At 40.6% G+C, this 18,662-nt stretch overlaps 1 protein-coding gene across 14 annotated transcripts in view; it reads right to left on the bottom strand.

The window, feature by feature from the left end:
• Window positions 1–18,662, bottom strand: part of OSBPL6 (oxysterol binding protein like 6) — a 213,892-nt gene that overhangs the window by 34,055 nt on the left and 161,175 nt on the right. For all 14 annotated transcript variants that reach the window (XM_038422141.2, XM_038422152.2, XM_038422145.2 and 11 more), the window contains one exon: window positions 12,083–12,213. In XM_038422141.2, the coding sequence (XP_038278069.1) occupies window positions 12,083–12,213 (131 nt within the window). The remainder of the gene's footprint in view (window positions 1–12,082; window positions 12,214–18,662) is intronic.

Here is an 18,662-nt window from a genome sequence, read left to right as displayed (position 1 = left end):
AATTAGACACCTGTTGCTGGCCCATGCCAGCTGACAGAGCTCCAGGTAAGGGGCTATTTAGTTGCTATCAAGCTTGGGACCCTCCCACCTCACAGGGTCCTAGAGCCTGGACACCAGTCCAAGCCTGAATGTCTACACCACAATTAAACAGCCCCTTAGGTTTAAAGTGCAATTAGATACCCACAGCTGGCCCATGCCAGCTGACTCGGGCTCAGGGGGCTGTTTGATTTCAGTGCAGACATCTGGGCTCGGGGAACCTCCCACCTCACAGTCACCTAAAGTCTGGGCTTAATCCTGAGCCCAAGCCCAAATGTCTAGCAATTCTCAATCTGTGGTCCGCGGACCCCCACTATGCCTAAGGGGTCCACAAAAACTTAGACTGAAAACTAATTCAACTGTATATACACAGGCAATAGATTTCCAAAGGGGTCCAGCACTTCCATTCAAAAATTTTTAGGGGTCTGCAAATGAAAAGTGGTTGAAAATCACTGGTCTACACCGCTATTAAACATCCCCATCCTTAGCCTAAGCTTGAGTCAGCTGGCATGGGCCAGCAGCAGGTTTTTAACTGCAGCATAGATGTACCCTTACCCTGAGCCCTGCGAGCCCAAGTCAGCTGGAAAGGGCCAGCCATGAGTATTTAATTGCCATGTAAACATAACCAAAGCGGGTGATTAGTTGTGACACTTTAGTGGAGCAAAAGTGGCAATATTATTATTTTTGTTGTCTGATCTCAGCTCATCTGATGTAGGAATCTGCACTGCTCTCTGGTGTCCAAATCCTTCTCCTATGGGAGTCAGAGTTTTGCAATAATAAGCATAGTGACAGATGGGTCAATAGAATTTCGGTAACGCAGTAACAGAATTCTTTTATTCCTGATTTTTAAAGTAATTAATTGTATCTGATGTGTGGCTGTTCTTGTTTTGTTTTCTGTTTGAGGCATTCTGTTAAGCTGCTATTAATCAAGACAAAGGAAAATATTACAAATATGCATAGGTGGATTAGGTGTTTGTGGGGTCCTAGGCCAGAGTGAGTGGGGCCCCTCCCCACCCCTTCCACCTGCAGTCTCTCCCGCCCGCCCGGCACTCCTGCCGGAGAGTGCAGTTGGGGCATAGGGGCTTCCCCTGCCCACCCGGGGCTCCTGCAGGGAAGTGGGGTTGGGGAGCGAGGGCTTCCCCCACCCACTCAAAGCTCCTGCCGGGGAGCAGGGTCAGGGCATTGGGGCTTCCCCTGCCCCCGGCAGGAGTGCCGGGTGGGCGGGGGGAAGGGAGGAGTGGGACAAGCCCCTGTACCCTGACCCCTCTCCCCAGAAGAAGCACTGGGCGGGTGGAGCGGGTCAGGACACAGAGGCACCCATTTTTCTGGGAGGCCCACAATTAGCCAGGGCCCCTGGGCACAGACCCCATTGGCCCAGTGGCTAATCCGTCACTGCAAATATGTATATTTAAAAGGAGGAAATGAACGGGAGAAAGTTTCTACAAATTCCTGTAACTATATTTTTCACTGACTGAGAACTTCTGATATGAAGTGCTAATGAACCATTAACTCCTGATGATAAATGCATGTCCCCACTCTATGTGATATACACAACTACCTTTAACAAACTGTTCCATTAAACCAGCGATTCTTAAACTTCATTATACTGCAGCCTCCTTCTGACGACAAAAATTACTACCTGACCCCAGGAGGGAGGACCGAAGAAGACTGGGAATGGATGAGTCATTACACAAAGTAAAACTATTTCCCCATGGTATTTCTCCCTCCCACCCCACCCCCCACTGTTCCTCTGATATTCTTGTTAACTGCTGGAATTAGCCTACCTTGCTTGTCACCATGAAAGGTTTTCCTCCTTTCCCCCCCCTGCTGCTGGTGATGGCTTATCTTGTTTCATGTTCTCTCTGTGTGTGTATATAAATCTCTCCTCTGTTTTTTCCACCAAATGCATCCGATGAAGTGAGCTGTAGCTCACGAAAGCTTATGCTCTAATAAATTTGTTAGTCTCTAAGGTGCCACAAGTACTCCTTTTCTTTTTTCATTATTGTAAACAGACATTCCAAGCTTCCTCATTCCTCGACTCTCACTGCTCTTCTCCCACTTCCCTCCCTTCTCTAGTACTAACCTCTTCATCTTTAACCCCTTCAACATACTCCAGTGTTGTTGCACAAGCCTCATCCTCCTTAGCTCCTACATGTCTAATCTCGGATGAAAAATCCTGGTGTATCTTTTCTCCACTGCCGGCACTGCTTACTTTCTCTCTCCCCAGGCCATAACATTTATTTAAAAGAAAACTCCAGTTCTTTCTCCGTCCCTCCCCCTGCCCAAACTGAACACTACTCAGATCTTCAGCAAAGTCAAATAAAATTCATTATTTTGAACTAGCATGATCGTTAACAAAAGAAATAACATTTTCAACCTCTGCTATGGCTGTGGCTCTCACTGATCTTGTTCCAGGATGGCTGCAATTTTCTTACTAACAGGGAGCGAGAGAAATTAGGACAGGATGGAACTCATTCTGCATTGCAGTCAATGGGACAAGCTCGGGACTGAGCACCATTTTTAAGTACATTTCACTTTATTAAAAGAAATGCCATGTATTTTAACTTAACTTGTTTGTTTATTCCAATGCCAGCTAGCTTTCAGGAATTTCAGGTGTAAGATAGTCTACATCATTGTCCCGGAGAAATGGTGCATCTCTCACCTCTGTCCCTTTTCCCTAATTCTTTTGGTTCATATGGTTCTCAAATCTTTTCCCGGGACACCCCCTCACCCATAACCCTCCCTAAACTAGCAGGATCTAGCCAAGACCCCCATTCTCATTTAGCAATATGGGAACAGTAGGGTAGACATGATCGCCATGTTGAGAACCCATGTTTATTCCACCACACCATCAGACCTCATCTCTAGATGCCAACTACCCTCTGAGAAGTCATCTGATGAGTGTCCTGGCAATTCTCAGTTTGGGAGGTGCCAGTTATTTACCTATAACTAACTCTTGCACAAAACTGACAAAATCTGCACAAAACTCCTGCACAAAACTATATTGACTTGCATTACTAGGTTATTATTCTATCAAAATGTACCCAAAAAACAGCATTCAAGATCCAAAACTTTCCCCATTAATTTCAAAGCAGTCCAAGCTCCTTCCTATCTTTCCTCTTAAGTCTTTCTACTAAACAATTGGAAGCCTTCAGGCAAAAATAATTCAGAGCCATTCATAGCCATAGGAAAGTTGAAACTTCAATGTTTACTTCTTATATAATATTTGCCATTTTTACTTTTACTCCAGTATTTAAAACTGCCCATACAATTTTTGAAAAAGGAAAACCCTTGGTTTGCTCTAACTCTCCAACTGTATTATTTAATCTGTTTCAAATGATAATTCTTGCAGTTTTGGAAATGTGATCAGTGGGTTGCATGAAAATTTGAGTTAACAGTAGCTCACAACACTGTTGCACTCAGTGCTAAGGAATATATGTGCATTGTTTGGAGCTGAGAGGACAATACATACTGAAATTAACACTGAGGGGGATACTCTAATTTTTAACTGCTGATTTTGATTATTTTAGTGACAATTTCGGATCATGAGAAACTATCTACAGATACAGTTATCTGGAAAATGACTCTTAGAAATCTATATAAAATTTCCTCCATGTTGAAATATGGCATATAAAAATGAACTGAAGAAACATGCTTAATCCAAGCTCCACAGCAGTGAAGAACAGTTATCTAGCCTGGGCTGCTTCTGTCTATCTTAGTTTTATACAGCTGTTCATCACCGTAGTATCTGAGCACATTAAATAAATCCACAACCGCAAAGTCACTAGTGGGCTTCACGGAGTCTCTGACTTCTTCTGTCTTTTCAGGTTATAGAATTCTCAGTTTGGGTTTGTGAATTTGTGTATGGGGTTTTTTTGGAGCAGGCAGATGGGGCCATAAAAAGACGGGGAAGTTGTTGTGAATGTCAATTCTGGTTATAGTGGAGGAGATTTCCTATGTAGGGAAGGAAGTGACTGAAGAGATAGACCAAAAAGAGTTTCTCTGAGTATTTTATTTACAATATGTACATTACAGTAATACATTACTATCTTAAACAAAAATGAAATAAAAAACAAAAACAGCAACAAAGTTTTCAAATATATAGTCTCATGTGGGGTTTCATACAAAGCCCAGCTCTACATTCAAAACCTCCTGCCACACTGCTTCTGAAACACTGCTCTCAAACAAAGAAACTGCCATGTTTGTCTCAGAGTTAATCCTTTACTCACACACAATGAAGTCCTATTTTAAAAACTCGAGGGATGGGTCATTTAAAGTCAGTCTAAAGAGAACCAACCTCAAGTTGGAGTGAATTTATCATCTAGGATTCTTTGGCTGAACAATATTCTAGGATCCTCCCACTATATATGAAAAAAGAACAGGAGTATTTGTGGCACCTTAGAGACTAACAAATTTATTAGAGCATAAGCTTTCATGAGCTACAGCCCACTTCATTGGATGCATAGAATGGAACATATAGTAAGAAGATATATATATATAAACATACAGAGAAGGTGGAAGTTGCCATACAAACTGTGAGAGGCTAATTAATGAAGATGAGCTATTATCAGCAGGAGAAAAAAACTTTTGTAGTGATAATCCTGATGGCCCATTTCGACAGTTGACAAGAAAGTGTGAGGATACTTAACTTAGGGAAATAGATTCAATATGTGTAATGGGTATATATGAAAAGAATCTCTGCCCTCATGACAATAGTTTTGCCAATGTGGCAATGAATCTGTAAATAAGTATCACAATCAAGTACCTGTTAATGATATGATAGAGTGTTCTGACAGTAGCTACTTGCATATTCTGACCCAGTGTCAGAATTGTTGATTTAAACAACAAATATTTTATAGCTTCACATCTTTCACCATTTTTATCCCTAAACAGTCTCACATAAAATAAATCAAATGTATCCTGGTACTTAAATTATGTAAACTAGGTCTTATGACATTTTTCTGAAAAATTTTAATAGACAAAGAATTAATATCTGAAAATTAGACATTCTAGATTTACAGTGTCTACTTTTCAGACTGTCTCTTGTTTACACTGAGATAGCCCAAGCTAGAGTCTACATATGAGTATATGCTGAATGCCGACTGATGAAACCGATCCATTTGGAACAATTAATCTGTATCACAGAATCATAGAATGGGAAGGGACCTCAAGAGGTCTTCTAGTCAGTCCTGCCTTGAGTGCAGGGGACGGAAGTATTATCTAGACCATCCCTCCCAGGTATTTGCCTAACCTGCTCTTAAAAATCTCCAATTACAGAGATTCCACAACTTCTCTAGGCAATTTATTTTAGTGCTTGGCCACCCTGACAGTTAGGAAGTTTTTCCTAATGTCCAACCTAAATAGCCACCCTTGCTGCAATTTAAGCCCATTGCTTCTTGTCCTATGCTCAGAGGTTATAGAGAACAATTTTTCTCCTTCTTCCTTGTAAGAATCTTTTATGTACTTGAAAACTGTTATCATATCCTCCCTCAGTCTTCTCTTCTCCAGACTAAACAAGCCCAATTTTTTCAATCTTCCCTCACAGATCATGCTTTCTAAACCTTTACTCATTTTTGTTGCTCTTCTCTAGACTTTCTCCAATTTGTCCACATCTTTCCTGAAATGTGATGCCCAGAACTTGACACAAAACTCCAGTTGAGTATCAGCGTGGAGTAGAGCGGAAGAATTATTTCTTATGTCTTGCTTACAACACTCCTGCAAATACATCCCAGAAGGATGTTTGCTTTTTTTTGCAACAGTGTTACACTGTTGACTCATATTTAGCTGCCGATCCACTATGACCCGCATATCCTTTTCCACAGTACTATTTTCTTGGCAGTCATCTCCCATTTTGTATATATGCAACTGATTGTTCCTTCCTAAGTGGAGTAATTTGCATAGGGCCGTCCCTAGCTATTCTGGGGCCCTACGCAGCCCACCCCACCCCGCTGGCGATGAGGGGCAGGCCTCTGTGGGGGTGAGTGCAGGCCTGGCCCGGCTCTGCTACAGAGCTCAGGAGAGAGGGGACAGGGCTGGGGCAGGGAAGAGGTGGGGCGGGGGCAGAGCAGGGATGAGGGCCAAGGGGAAGAGGCGGAGCGGGGGCTGAAGCAGTACACAGCTGTGCAGGGCACCAGGAAATTTGGTACCCCACATTTTCTGGTGCCCTAGGCAGCTGCATACTTTGCATATGGGAAAGGATGGCCCTGACTTTGCATTTGTCCTTATTGAATTTCATCCTATTTACTTCAGACCATTCCTCCAATGTGTCCAGATCATTTTGAATTTTAATCCTATCCTCCAAAGCACTTGCAACTCCTCCCAACTTGGTATCGTTTGCAAACTTTACAAGTGTACTCTCTATGCCATTATTTATTTAATCGATGAAGACACTGAACAGAACTGGACCCAGAACTGACCCCTGCAGGACCCCACTTGATATGCCCTTCCCACATGAACCACCACTACTCTCTGGGAATGGTTTTCCAACCAGTTATTCACCCACCTTACAGTAGTTCCATTTAAGTTGCATTTCCCTAGTTTGTTTATGAGAAGGGTCATGTGAGACAGTATCAAAAACCTTAGGCTTTGTCTACACTAGCAAGTTTGTTGGCAAAACACACCCTGACCAACATAAGTTTCACTAACAAAAAGCACCGGTGTGGACAGTGCTATGTCAGCAGGAGACGCTCTCCTGCCAACATTGCTACCATCACTCATTTGGGGTGCTTAAATTATGCCAATGGAAGAACTCTCTCCTGCAGGCATAGAGCATCTACATAGGAGATCTTACAGTGGCACAGCTGTGCCGCTGCAAGGTTGGTAGTGTAGACATAGCTTTACTAAAGTCAAGATATACCACATTTACCGCTTCCCCACTAACCACAAGGCTTGTTACCCTGTCAAAGAAAGTACTAGGCTGTTTTGACATGATTTGTTCTTGACAAATCCATGCCATTACTTATCACCTTATTATTTTCTAGTTGTTTGCAAATTGATTGCTTAATTATTTGTTCCATTATCTTGCCAGGTACTGAAGTTAAGCTGACTGGTCTGTAATTCCCCAGGTTGTCCTTTCCCCCCTTTTTATAGATTGGCATTATATTTGCCCTTTTCCAGTCCTATGGACTCTCATCTGTCTTCCATTACTTTCCAAAGATACCACCTCAGTCAGCTCTTTGAGTATTCTAGGATGTATTTCATCAGGCCCTGGTGACTTTAAGATATCTAACTTGTCTAACTAATGTTTAACTTGTTCTTTCCCTATTTTAACCACTGATCATACCTCATTTTCACTGGCATTTTTGTTAGATGCCCAATTGCTACTAACCTTTTTGGTGAAAACTGAAATAAAAAGTCATTTAGCACTTCTGCCATTTCCACATTTTCTATTATTGTTTTGCCCTCCTCATTAAGTAACAGGTCTACCCTGTCCTTGGTCTTCCTCTTGCTTCTAATGTATTTGTAGAATGTTTTCTTCTTACCCTTCATGTCTCTAGCTAGTTTAATCTCATTTTGTGCCTTGGCCTTTCTAATTTTGTCCTTACATACCTGTGTTATTTGTTTATATTCATCCATTGTAATTTTAACTAGTTTCCACTTTTTGTAGGACTCTTTTTTGAGTTTCGGATCATTGAAGATCTCCTGGTTAAGTCAGGGTGGTTTCTTGCCATACTTCCTATCTTTCCTACGCAGTGGGATAGTTTGCTCTTGTGCCCTTAATAATGTCTCTTTGAAAGACTGCCAACTCTCTTGACCTGTTTTTCCCCATAGACTAGCTTCCCAAGGGATCTTACCTACCAACTCATTCAGTTTGCTTAAGTCTGCCTTCTTGAAATCCATTATCTTTATTGTGCTGGTTTTCCCTCCTACCATTCCTTAAAATCATGAACACTACCATTTCATGATCACTTTCACCCAAGCTGTCTTCAACTTTCAAAATCTCAACCAGTTCCTCCCTATTTGTAAAAATCAAATCTAGAACAGCCTCTCCTCTAGTAGCTTTCCTCACCTTCTGGGAAAAAAAAAAAGGTCTCCAATACCCTCCAGTAACTTGTTGGATAATCTGTGCCCTGCTGTGTTATTTTCCCAACAGATGTCTAGGTAGCTGAAATCCCCCATCACCACCAAGTCTTGTTGATTTTGTTAGTTGTTTATAAAAAGCCTCATCCACCTCCTCTTCCTGGTTCGGTGGTCTATAGCAGACTCTGACCATGGCATCACCCTTGTATTTTACCCCTTTTATCCTTTCCCAGAGACTTTCAACAAGTCTGTCTCCTATTTCCATCTCAACCTCGGTCCACACATATAGATTTTTGATATACTGGGCAACACCTTCTCCCTTTTTTCCCTGCCTGTCCTTCCTGAGCAAGCTGTACCCTTCTATACCAATATTTCAATCAAGTCAGTAATATGGGGGGGTTATAATTTATTTGGAAAATGTGCATTTAACTGCATAAAGATAGTACAGTTCCTCTTTGGAGCAATTCAATTCTATTGGGTCTAGCAGAATATGAATTTTAATACTTTCTTTAAAAAAAACTTTTTCCTTTCCTGCATACTGTATCTGATAAGAGGTTGGAGACTTCAGTAGGGGAAGGCTAAATTTGATTTCAGCTGCATAAACATACAGCTAGACAAAATAAAAAGGCTCGTAGTTTAGTTATATATTATAGACTTATAGAAAGAGACCTTCTAAAAATGTTAAAATGTATTACTGGCATGCAAAACCTTAAATTAGAGTGAATAAATGAAGGCTTGGCACACCACTTCTGAAAGGTTGCCGACCCCTGCTCTAGAGAATAGCAGTAATTTGTGTTATCGGTATCTTTACAATCTTAACTGTTTCCTGACCATAGGATCCACATAGGGAGTTCTTCACCCCTTTTCCTTATAACTATGCCTCCTTTTTCTTTCTCACCCTGGTATCTGCACAGCATATGCCCAAACTTCATCATACATTCTATATCCCCCTCCTTTTCATCCTCTCATGCTGAAGGGAAAGACAGGAGAAACAAACAGTCGCAGGATGTGAGAGGCTATGCCTCCAAGTCAGCAATACTGAAATGAACGTGTGCATGAAAACACATCTATTCAGATCAAACTGATATATTTGAATGCATGTGTTCATTTCAAGACACTGTGTGCATTCAAAGCCTCATGAATAAACTAATAACAAAGGAATTCAATTGACTCAAACCCATGGTATTCATTAACTTTTCTTTTTTTTGTTTGTTTATAAGAATCAACCAGCTTAGGTTAGCCAAAGTGCATACTGCATATAAGTATAGAAATATACATGCACAACAGCGGTGAACTCAAGAAGTCTAAAGCACATTCTGTACTGCTTCCTCTCATCTCCCCCCACCCCCACCCCAACATGAATCACCGGTTGCCTCAGAGCTAATTTGTACATATCCAGGGACTCATTACTAAGACTAGAACCGGGCATGGAAAATATCTGCTCTTTTGAGCTTTATTTATAAATATAATTGGGATGTGGATAATAAAAAAGTATAAGTGTGGGACAGAAACTATGAGCGTCAAATTCTTTTTCTTCTGCTTCTTTTAAAAATGTATCTGGATTTAGTGCAGTGGTTCTCAAACTTTTGTACTGGTAATCCCTTTCACATAGCAAGCCTCTGTGTGTGACCCCCCTTTTAAATTAAAAATATTTCTCTACACGTTTAACATCATTATAAATGCTAGAGGCAAAGTGGGGTTTGGGGTGGAGGTTGACAGCTCACGACCTGCCATGTAATAACCTCGTGACCCCCTGAGGGGTCCCGACTCCCAGTTTGAGAACCCCTGATTTAGTGTTTGAGACAGCTGCTAGAGTGAGAGCTCTAAAGACTGAAGTCCTTCGTTTATCAGTAAAACAGACATTACACAGTTTGAGTTTCCCCCTCACATAAACCTGAACTGGAAATATCACCACTAGGAAAGTGAAATTAGCTCGATTTCCATTTCCTCTCCACTGAGACCATCAATCAGAATTTCCCATTGTCACAATGACTTTTGTTAAGAGGACACCTGGACTCTAGGAACTAGAATGAGAGACCATCAACCCATTTCACAGCAAACAGCTATAAGTCACTAATGATCTGGGTTGGATTTGTATCAGAGACCCAGAAGAGAAACATTCCTTATTAGAGCTGAGTAAATAATTGATTTTTAGGTCAAGGGCAAAACCAAATAAAAAATTCTGAAAAAAAAATTTGGTTCTTTTAGAACTGAAGCTGAATTTTTTCCCCTCACTGAAACAAAAATAGATAAAATTTCAAAACAAAATGTTGTGTCAAAACAACAGTTCGAAACAAAATGTTTCATTTAGAAAATGTCAGCACGAACCATTTTCGCTTTAAAAAAAATCCCCTTCATTTCTTTATTTGGTGAAAATTGTTCACCAAATTCTACCTGAAATTACAAATAGTTTTGATAACCCTGAAATGGCTTTTTTTTGGCAAATTTACTATGTGGCCAAAAAATTGTACCCTTCTCCTGTCCTATTATCTTTATATCTACGTAACACTTCAAATCTTACAGTAGAAAGATAACAGTTTAGGAAACTACATGTAAACCTGGGTAAATTACAGTTTGCATTTAAACTTGCATGTTCTTTTCTATTTCTTACATGCTTAGTATTCCCTACTAGTCCATGTTTCTTCTGAGTGAAGGCAATAGAAGAATACCATAGGCCCTGATTACCCTTGAAAAACTAGGCACCTCTTCTTGATCCATGAATTCCAGAAGTGGGATTATTTTGCAAGCTGAGGAAGTAAGTCAGACTGAATTGGTTTAACGTATACTTTCTTATTCCTGTATTACATAAACTGAACCTGGTTTTCAGATTACATTTTTAGAATTAAGACACTTCGTGAAGAGTCTATTAACCTGACTGGTTTTTAGTGAAAGATTTTCAAAAGCACTCAGCAATGGCCAAACTCTGCTCCCGCTGAAGTCACTGGTAAAACTCCCTTTGACATTAGTGGGAGCACAGTTTGGCCAACACCAAGCGCTTTTGGAAATCCCACCTTAAAGTTACTCATTCAATATACTGCAATTAAACTTCATTAACATTGGTTTGCGGGAGGCCAGGAATAGCAAGAAATCTAATCTCTGGATGCTCATACATGTAAAATGCTCACTTTGTTGCCTATGATCATTTTTGCAGTTGGAGTAATGGATTTATGGAATGTATCTGTGAATGTTCATTCATCATTTTTAAATTAATGTAGGAAAACTGAATAAAAAAATAACCTTAAATGTGCTGTCAGTGGTTTTAAGAAATATATCTAAGATTTTCATATCAAATATTTCATACCTCAGATCTAGCTCAGACACTAAACACAATGAACACACACAAGGAAATGAGACACTTAATCTTTCACATCTACATTTCTTACTTTTCTTGGGACTCATTCATATTGCTCCTGCTCTCTAACACATTTGCAACAAAAAGCCAAGGGTAGAGAAGCAGGTTTGAATTTACCACTAACACATTTTGTTATTTAATTTTTAATGAGAAAATATTTGGCTGCAAGATTTGACATTTTCCATGCCATCTCTGGAAGTGTATACAAATACAGAGGGGTAGCTGCATTAGTCTGGATCTGTAAAAGCAGCAAAGAGTCCTGTGGCACCTTATAGACTAACAGACATATTGGAGCATAAGCTTTCATGGGTGAATACCCACTTCGTCGGATGCGTGTAGTGGAAATTTCCAGAGGCAGGTATAAATATGCAAGCAAGGATCAGGCTAGGGATAATGAGGTTAGTTCAATCAGGGAGGATGAAGTCCTCTTCTGAAAGTTGAGGTGTGAACACCATGGGAGGAGAAACTGCTTTTGTAGTTGGCTAGCCATTCACAGTCTTTGTTAAATCCTGAGCTGATGGGATCATCTCGTGCACCCCAGTTTGGAGACCACTGTGTTTATAGTCTATAAGGTGCCACAGGACTCGTTGCCGCTTATAAAAATACAGTATAAAAAACAGATATTTGGCAAGTCATAGAATTCCACATGTGCTTGAAATCAAAGCAAGGGCATACCTGAGAAAGTGATTGTCTGAGACGTGTTATTTGTGAATTGTGGCCTGCAACGTCCTGTTCTGAAACCATCTGCTTAAGCTTCTCCTTCTCAATAGCTATGCTGTTAAAGGCAGACTTCAAAAGAGAATGAACTGGGGGAAAGAAAAAACAAATATTTCCTGAGACAAAGTACTACACCTTGCTTGTAATCAATAATAAAGATTGTGACACCCCCCCCTAAAAATTTACAGAAATAAGAAACTAAGGCCCAAATTTTCAAGAGTTGGTGCCCAAGTAGATTGCATACATGCATCAGTTGAGTTTGGCATGCACACACAATGTGAGCATGCACATATACTTGTCTTAGGTGTACATATTGGTGGTTGTGCACATGTAAGTTGGGTATGTGTAAAAGTGTGCATGTTCTTTTGAATACTTGGGCCTAAAGCTATTTTTCCCCCCTCTTTGTAAATCAAATTAGTCTGTTCCTTAATTTTTCTCTGCAAATAATATAATATGTATGTCATTTCTGCATTTATGTTCTGCAATGATTTAATACTGCATTAATAAAGAGGATTACTTTGATCCTGAAACAGAAACTTTGATGATCTAACACTGTGCAGGGAAGCAGGGGGTAGTATGTTTTTCCCATTTTATGTATTAGCCAACATTACAGTACACAGAGCCCATACAACGTAAGTTGTGTAAGACTGTTTGCAGCTCATGTGTCACTGCTGCATAATCATCACTGCATGGTGTTACAGTGTGATTATTTCAAATCCAATTATTTAAAACCTTCCTTCAAAACAAACAAGCAAACAAATATATAAAAGGAAATCCATCAATAGGAAAAATAACATTTCTGGTCATTGCTAAATGTGGTTTGGCCATGCATTCCTTGCTATTAGAAACACACTTGTGTTTTTCAAAAAACCCTTTAAAATAAAACAATTTCTTTTTCATTAAGTATATTCAACACTTGAAATTATCAGCCCATGCGCTCAGAAATGGAACATTAAAATATGAGAAACTTTTCTGAATGACAGTTTGACAATTTCAACAAAGAAACACACAGGATGAAGGAAAATAAACTTTGATCTTTCCCATACATAAAACGTATGCCGCTATGTTTTTCTTTAAAATGCTGTTTCTTTTTTAGAATTATGAAACATTAAGGAATAAAAACCTTTTTTCAAGCAAATTCTGCCTCTTATCCCTTATCTCTCCCCAATTTTAATTTTTGCTCCCTAGATTTGAAGTATAGATTCAGGAAATACAAGTGACTACTGAAACCTTACTAATTAGATAAGAATCACTGAAATGATCACTGCTTCCTCATTCAAATTCTTCAAGACGGAATAAAATGCAATGCTAACTGTTTCTGTGTGAGCTTAAAAAGCTCCCTTTCCTTCTCTTCATGGAAGTGTTTTCCTTCATTAAACACTTGTACTTCTCCATATTTCTGTAAGTATTGACATTATTATCTCTCTTTAAAATAAATCTTACAGATTTCTAAATGTTTATTCCCATTCAGATAGAAAGCTTGTGATCTTAAATCTTAGCTTTGTTCATCCAAAATTTTTTATGACCGTTCTGAAAAATGTGACCCAAAATGTGGGCGTTACATATGGAAGGCCAAATTCTCTGCCTCATAAATGGAGACAATTCCATTGAATTCAATATTCTCACTTATGTCAGCAATAAATTTAATGTGGTATTTATAAATACATTTATCATTTCATGATCAAATTAAACACAAATCATTGCATATTAAAAACAGAATTGCCTAAAAATGCATGTAATCTCAGTTCAAAATGTACATTTTATATCAGGTGCATCAAGTTCATTTTGTGCACCTGGCTACAGACACCATCAATTATAGACCCTGCAAGTACAAAGTTCAGTTGCTTGGGACATATTTTTTGTGTGAAATGAGTTCAACATATTTCAAATCTCAAATATGTTCCTTCCCTTTCCCCGCCCTCCCCCACGAGTTTCAAACATACTCTTCTTTTAGGGGAATAATTCACACACCCCTTTGCTTACTGCAGGTCCCATGAGCTTGCTAACATGATAAACCAGCCATCCCCAGACTTACTGATTTATCTAGTAAGATGTTCAGTTATGTTGGGGCCCAATCCAATGCCTATTGAAGCCAATGGGAGTCTTTGCATTGATTTCAATGGATGCTGGATCAGGCCTTTAATTTAATTGCTTGTGTGACCCCAAGAACTCCCCCAGTGCCAACTGGCAAGGGGGTTATAAGAATATCCTGATCCTAGTAGATACATTCTGGTTCCCCAAAGAATATTATAGAATCACAGAAATTTAGAACTGGAAGGGACGTTGATAGGCCATCTAGTCCAGTCTCCGGCACTGAGGCAGGACTAGGTATTATATAAATCATTCCTGAAAAGTGTTCATCATTGGAGATTTCTAAGAACAGGTTATATGGAGATTCCACAACCTCCCTATGTAATTTGTTCTAGTGCTTAGCAACCCTTACAATTAGGAAGTTTTTCCTAACGTCTAACATAAATCTCCCTTGCTGCAATTTAAGCCCATTACTTCTTTTCCTGCCCTCAGTAGTTAAGGAGAACAATTTAATACTGGTTTCAGAGTAGCAGCCGTGTTAGTCTGTATTCGAAAAAAGAAAAGGAGTACTTGTGGCACCTTAGAGACTAACAAATTTATTTTTACCTCGCAGGGCCGCCTGCGAGAGGTGGGTGCCGCCCCATGAAAAAGACTGTGATTGCAAGCATATCGGCCAAAGAAAGGAGATGCTCACAAGAGACAGATGCCGACCCAGTTACAATTACCCTCCTCTTTATAACAACCTTTTACATACTTGATGACTGCTATCATGTCCCCCCTCAGTCTTCTCTTCTCAAGACAAAACAAACCCAATTTTTTCAGGTTTCTCTCATAAGTCATGTTTTCTAAACCATTAATTTTTTTTTGTTCTCCTCTGGACTTTTGCCAATTTGTCCACATCTTTCCCAAAGTGTAGTGCCCAGAACTAGCCACAGAACTCCAGCTGAGGCCTGATCAATGATGAAGAATTACTTCTCATGTCTTGCTTACAACACTCCTGCTAATACATCCCAGAATGATATTTGCTTTATTTGCAATGGTATTACATTGTTGACTTATATTTAGTTTGTGATCCTCTATAACCCCCAGTACTCCTTCCTCAGCAGTCATTTCCCATTTTGTATTTGTGAAATTGATTATTCCTTCTTAAGTGTAGTACTTTGTATTTCTCCGTATTGAATTTTATCCTCTTTATTTCAGACCATTTCTCCAGTTTGCCAAGGCCATTTTGAAATCATGTGAGATCTCAAGTGAAAGCCAGGGTCATGCTGGTCATTAATATCATTGTGAAATGTATGTATTCATACTATGTAAGGAGTTATGTACGTTTACCTAAAACATGCTCCTACGGTCTGTATCAAGGCAAGTTTTCTGTCAGACAAAAGATGGTTATTCACCTGTCTCTCTGGCATGTAAATTAAGCATTGTAAGTTAACACAATAGAGAGTCATTTACAAAGGAAATCAATGGGTGAGGGGAGGGTGTGCGTGAAATTAACTGGAAGGCAGCACACATGAGAATAAGCTACTGGGGTCATCCTGACTCTGAGGTACAGACAATGAACTTCTGGAGATATAAGGAGAAGGCAAAGACGACATCCCTTGAGCCTGCACCAAGGAAATCATCAGGCAATGTCATTACATTCATGAAAATGGAATCACAACATACCCTGGTTGGAAACACTGCAAAGGATATTTATAGAAGTTTGTCTCACCCAGACAGGAGATTAACCTGTTAAGTTTAGTGTCTAGAAATTGTTATGATTTTGATTTATATGTAATCTTTTTGTTTCCATAATCCTTACTCATTATCTCTTGAATCTCAAATCTTTGATAATAATCTTATCTTCACTATAAATATCTGAGTTCTTTGGCATTACACAAGGAGCTGATCCTGAGTTTAATCATACAAGCTGGTGTGTGCACAGTTCCTTTGTGGACAGCAGATCTGATATTACTGTGAGTATACAGTAGATGAGGGGCTGGCCACTACAGGGGGATGCTCCCAGGGGACTGAGGGACCAAGGTGTACCTATTGTTAATCTGAAAATCAGCCACCCAAATAATCTCCTCTGGACTCTGCCACTCCTGTGTTTAACAGGCTGGTGATGTCAGGGAGCTGACACCAAATTAAGCTCAAGCAAGTCTTCCTCTTGCTGGAGGAGGTGGGTAACAAGGTGACTCAATTCTTGGTACCCTGAAAACGACCACAGAAAAGAGTCCAGGAAAGCTGGCTGTATTTTAAAGAAGCCTTATTGAGGGCGCAGGAACAAACCATCCTGATGTGCAGAAAGAATAGCAAATATGGCAGGCAACCAGCTTGGCTTAACAGAGGAATCTTCAGTGAGCTTAAACTGAAAAAGGAAGCTTACAAGAAGTGGAAACTTGGACAGATGACTAAGGAGGAGTATAAAAAAAATATTGCTTGAGCATGCAAGGTTGTAATCAGGAAGACCAAAGCACAACTGCAGTTGCAGCTAGCAAGGGATATGAAGGGTAACAAGAAGGGTTTCTACAGGTATGTTAGCAGCAAGAAGGCGGCCAGGAAAAGTGTGGGGCCGCTTACTGAATGGGGGAGGCTACCTATTGACAGATGTGGGAAATGCTGAAGAACTCAATGCTTTTTTTTGCCTCAGTCTTCACAGACCAGGTCAGCTCCCAGACTGCTGCACTGGGCAGAACAATATGGGGAGGAGGTGAGCAGCCCTCAGTGGTGAAAGAACAGGTTAAGGACTACTTAGAAAAGCTGGTCATGCACAAGTCCATGGGTCTGGATCTAATGCATCTGAGCTTGCTGAGGGAGTTGGTTGAATGTGATTGCAGAACCATTGGATGTTATCTTTAAAAACTCAGGGTGATTTGGGGAGCCCCGGGTGATTGGAAAAAGGTAAATATAGTGCCCATCTTTTAAAAAGGGAAGGAGGAGAATCCGGGGAACTACAGACCAGTCAGCCTCACCTCAATCCCTGGAAAAATCATGGAGCAGGTCCTCAAGGAATCAATTTTGAAGCACTTCAAGGAGACGAAAGTGATCAAGGACAGTCAGCATGGATTCACCAAGGGCAAGTCATGCCTGACTAACATAATTGCCTTCTATGATGAGATAACTAGCTCTGTGGATGAGGGGAAAGCAGTGAACATGTTGTTCCTTGACTCTAGGAAAGATTTTGGTCTTCCACAGTATTCTTGCCAGCAAGTTAAAGAAATATGGATTGGATGAATAGACTAGAACGTGGATAGAAAGCTGGCTAGCTTGTCAGGCTCAACGGGTAGTGATCAATGGCTCCATGTCTAGTTGGCAGCCGATATCAAGCAGAGTGCCCCAGGGGTCGGTCCTGAGGCCGGTTTTGTTCAACATCTTCATTAATGATTTGGATGATGGGATGGACTGCACCCTCAGCAAGTTCGTGGATGATACTAAGCTGGATGGAGAGGTAGATACGCCAGAAGGTAGGGACAGGGTCCAGAGTGACCTAGACTAATTGGAGGCCAAAAGAAATCTGATGAGGTTCAACAGGGACAAGTGCAGAGTCCTGCACTTAGGATGGAAGAATCCCATGCACTACTACAGGCTGGGGACCAACTGGCTAAGTGACAGTTCTGCAGAAATGGACCTGGGGACAAGAAGCTGGATATGAGTCAACAGTGTGCCCTTGTTGCCAAGAATGCTAACTGCATATTTGGCTGCATTAGTAGGAGCATTGCCAGCAGATCGAGGGATGTGATTATTCCCCTGTATTCAGCACTGGTGAGGCCACATCTGGAGTACTGTGTCCAGTTTTGGAGCCCTCATTACATAAAGCATGTGAATGAATTGGAGTCCAGTGGAGGGCAATGAAAATGATTAGGGAGTTGGGGCACATGACTTATGAGGAGAGGCTGAGGGAACGGGGCTTATTTAGTCTGCAGAAGAGAAGAGCGAGGGGGGATTTGATAGCAGCCTTCAACTAGCTGAAGGGCAGTTCCCAGGAGGATGGAGCTAGGCTGTTCTCAGTGGTGGCTGTGCATGCTGCCATGTGTTGAGACCTGTCCTACACATTCAGCTCTAGCCCAGCAGTATTTTATGGACTATTAATTGATGGATAGTCACGGTAACTTGAAACACTGAAACAGTTACTGTAAAATGTCCCACTGGGAACTGGGAACAGAACAAGGAGCAATGGTCTCAAGTTGCACTGGAGGAGGTCTAAATTGGATATTAGAAAACACTATTTCACTAGGAGGGTAGTGAAGCCCTGGAATGGGTTACCTAGGGAGGTGGTGGAATCGCCATCCTTAGAGGTTTTTAAGGCCCAGGTTCACAAAGCCCTGACTGGGATGATTTAGATGGGGTTGGCCCTGCTTTGAGCAGGGGGTTGGACTACATGACTTCCTGAGGTCCCTTCCAACCCTGATATTCTATAATTCTGTGAGTCTGTTTCTTCTTCTTCTAAATTTCAGGTTTCTTCCAAGTAATACCTGTGCAGCTACCATGATATATAGTGGCATCCCTATATCAATATCATTGA

Source organism: Dermochelys coriacea, chromosome 11, assembly GCF_009764565.3.
Source record: "Dermochelys coriacea isolate rDerCor1 chromosome 11, rDerCor1.pri.v4, whole genome shotgun sequence".
NCBI lineage: Eukaryota > Metazoa > Chordata > Testudines > Dermochelyidae > Dermochelys > Dermochelys coriacea.
The sequence above is the reverse complement of the archived record's forward strand: the minus strand, read 5'-3'. Positions and strand labels throughout refer to the sequence as shown.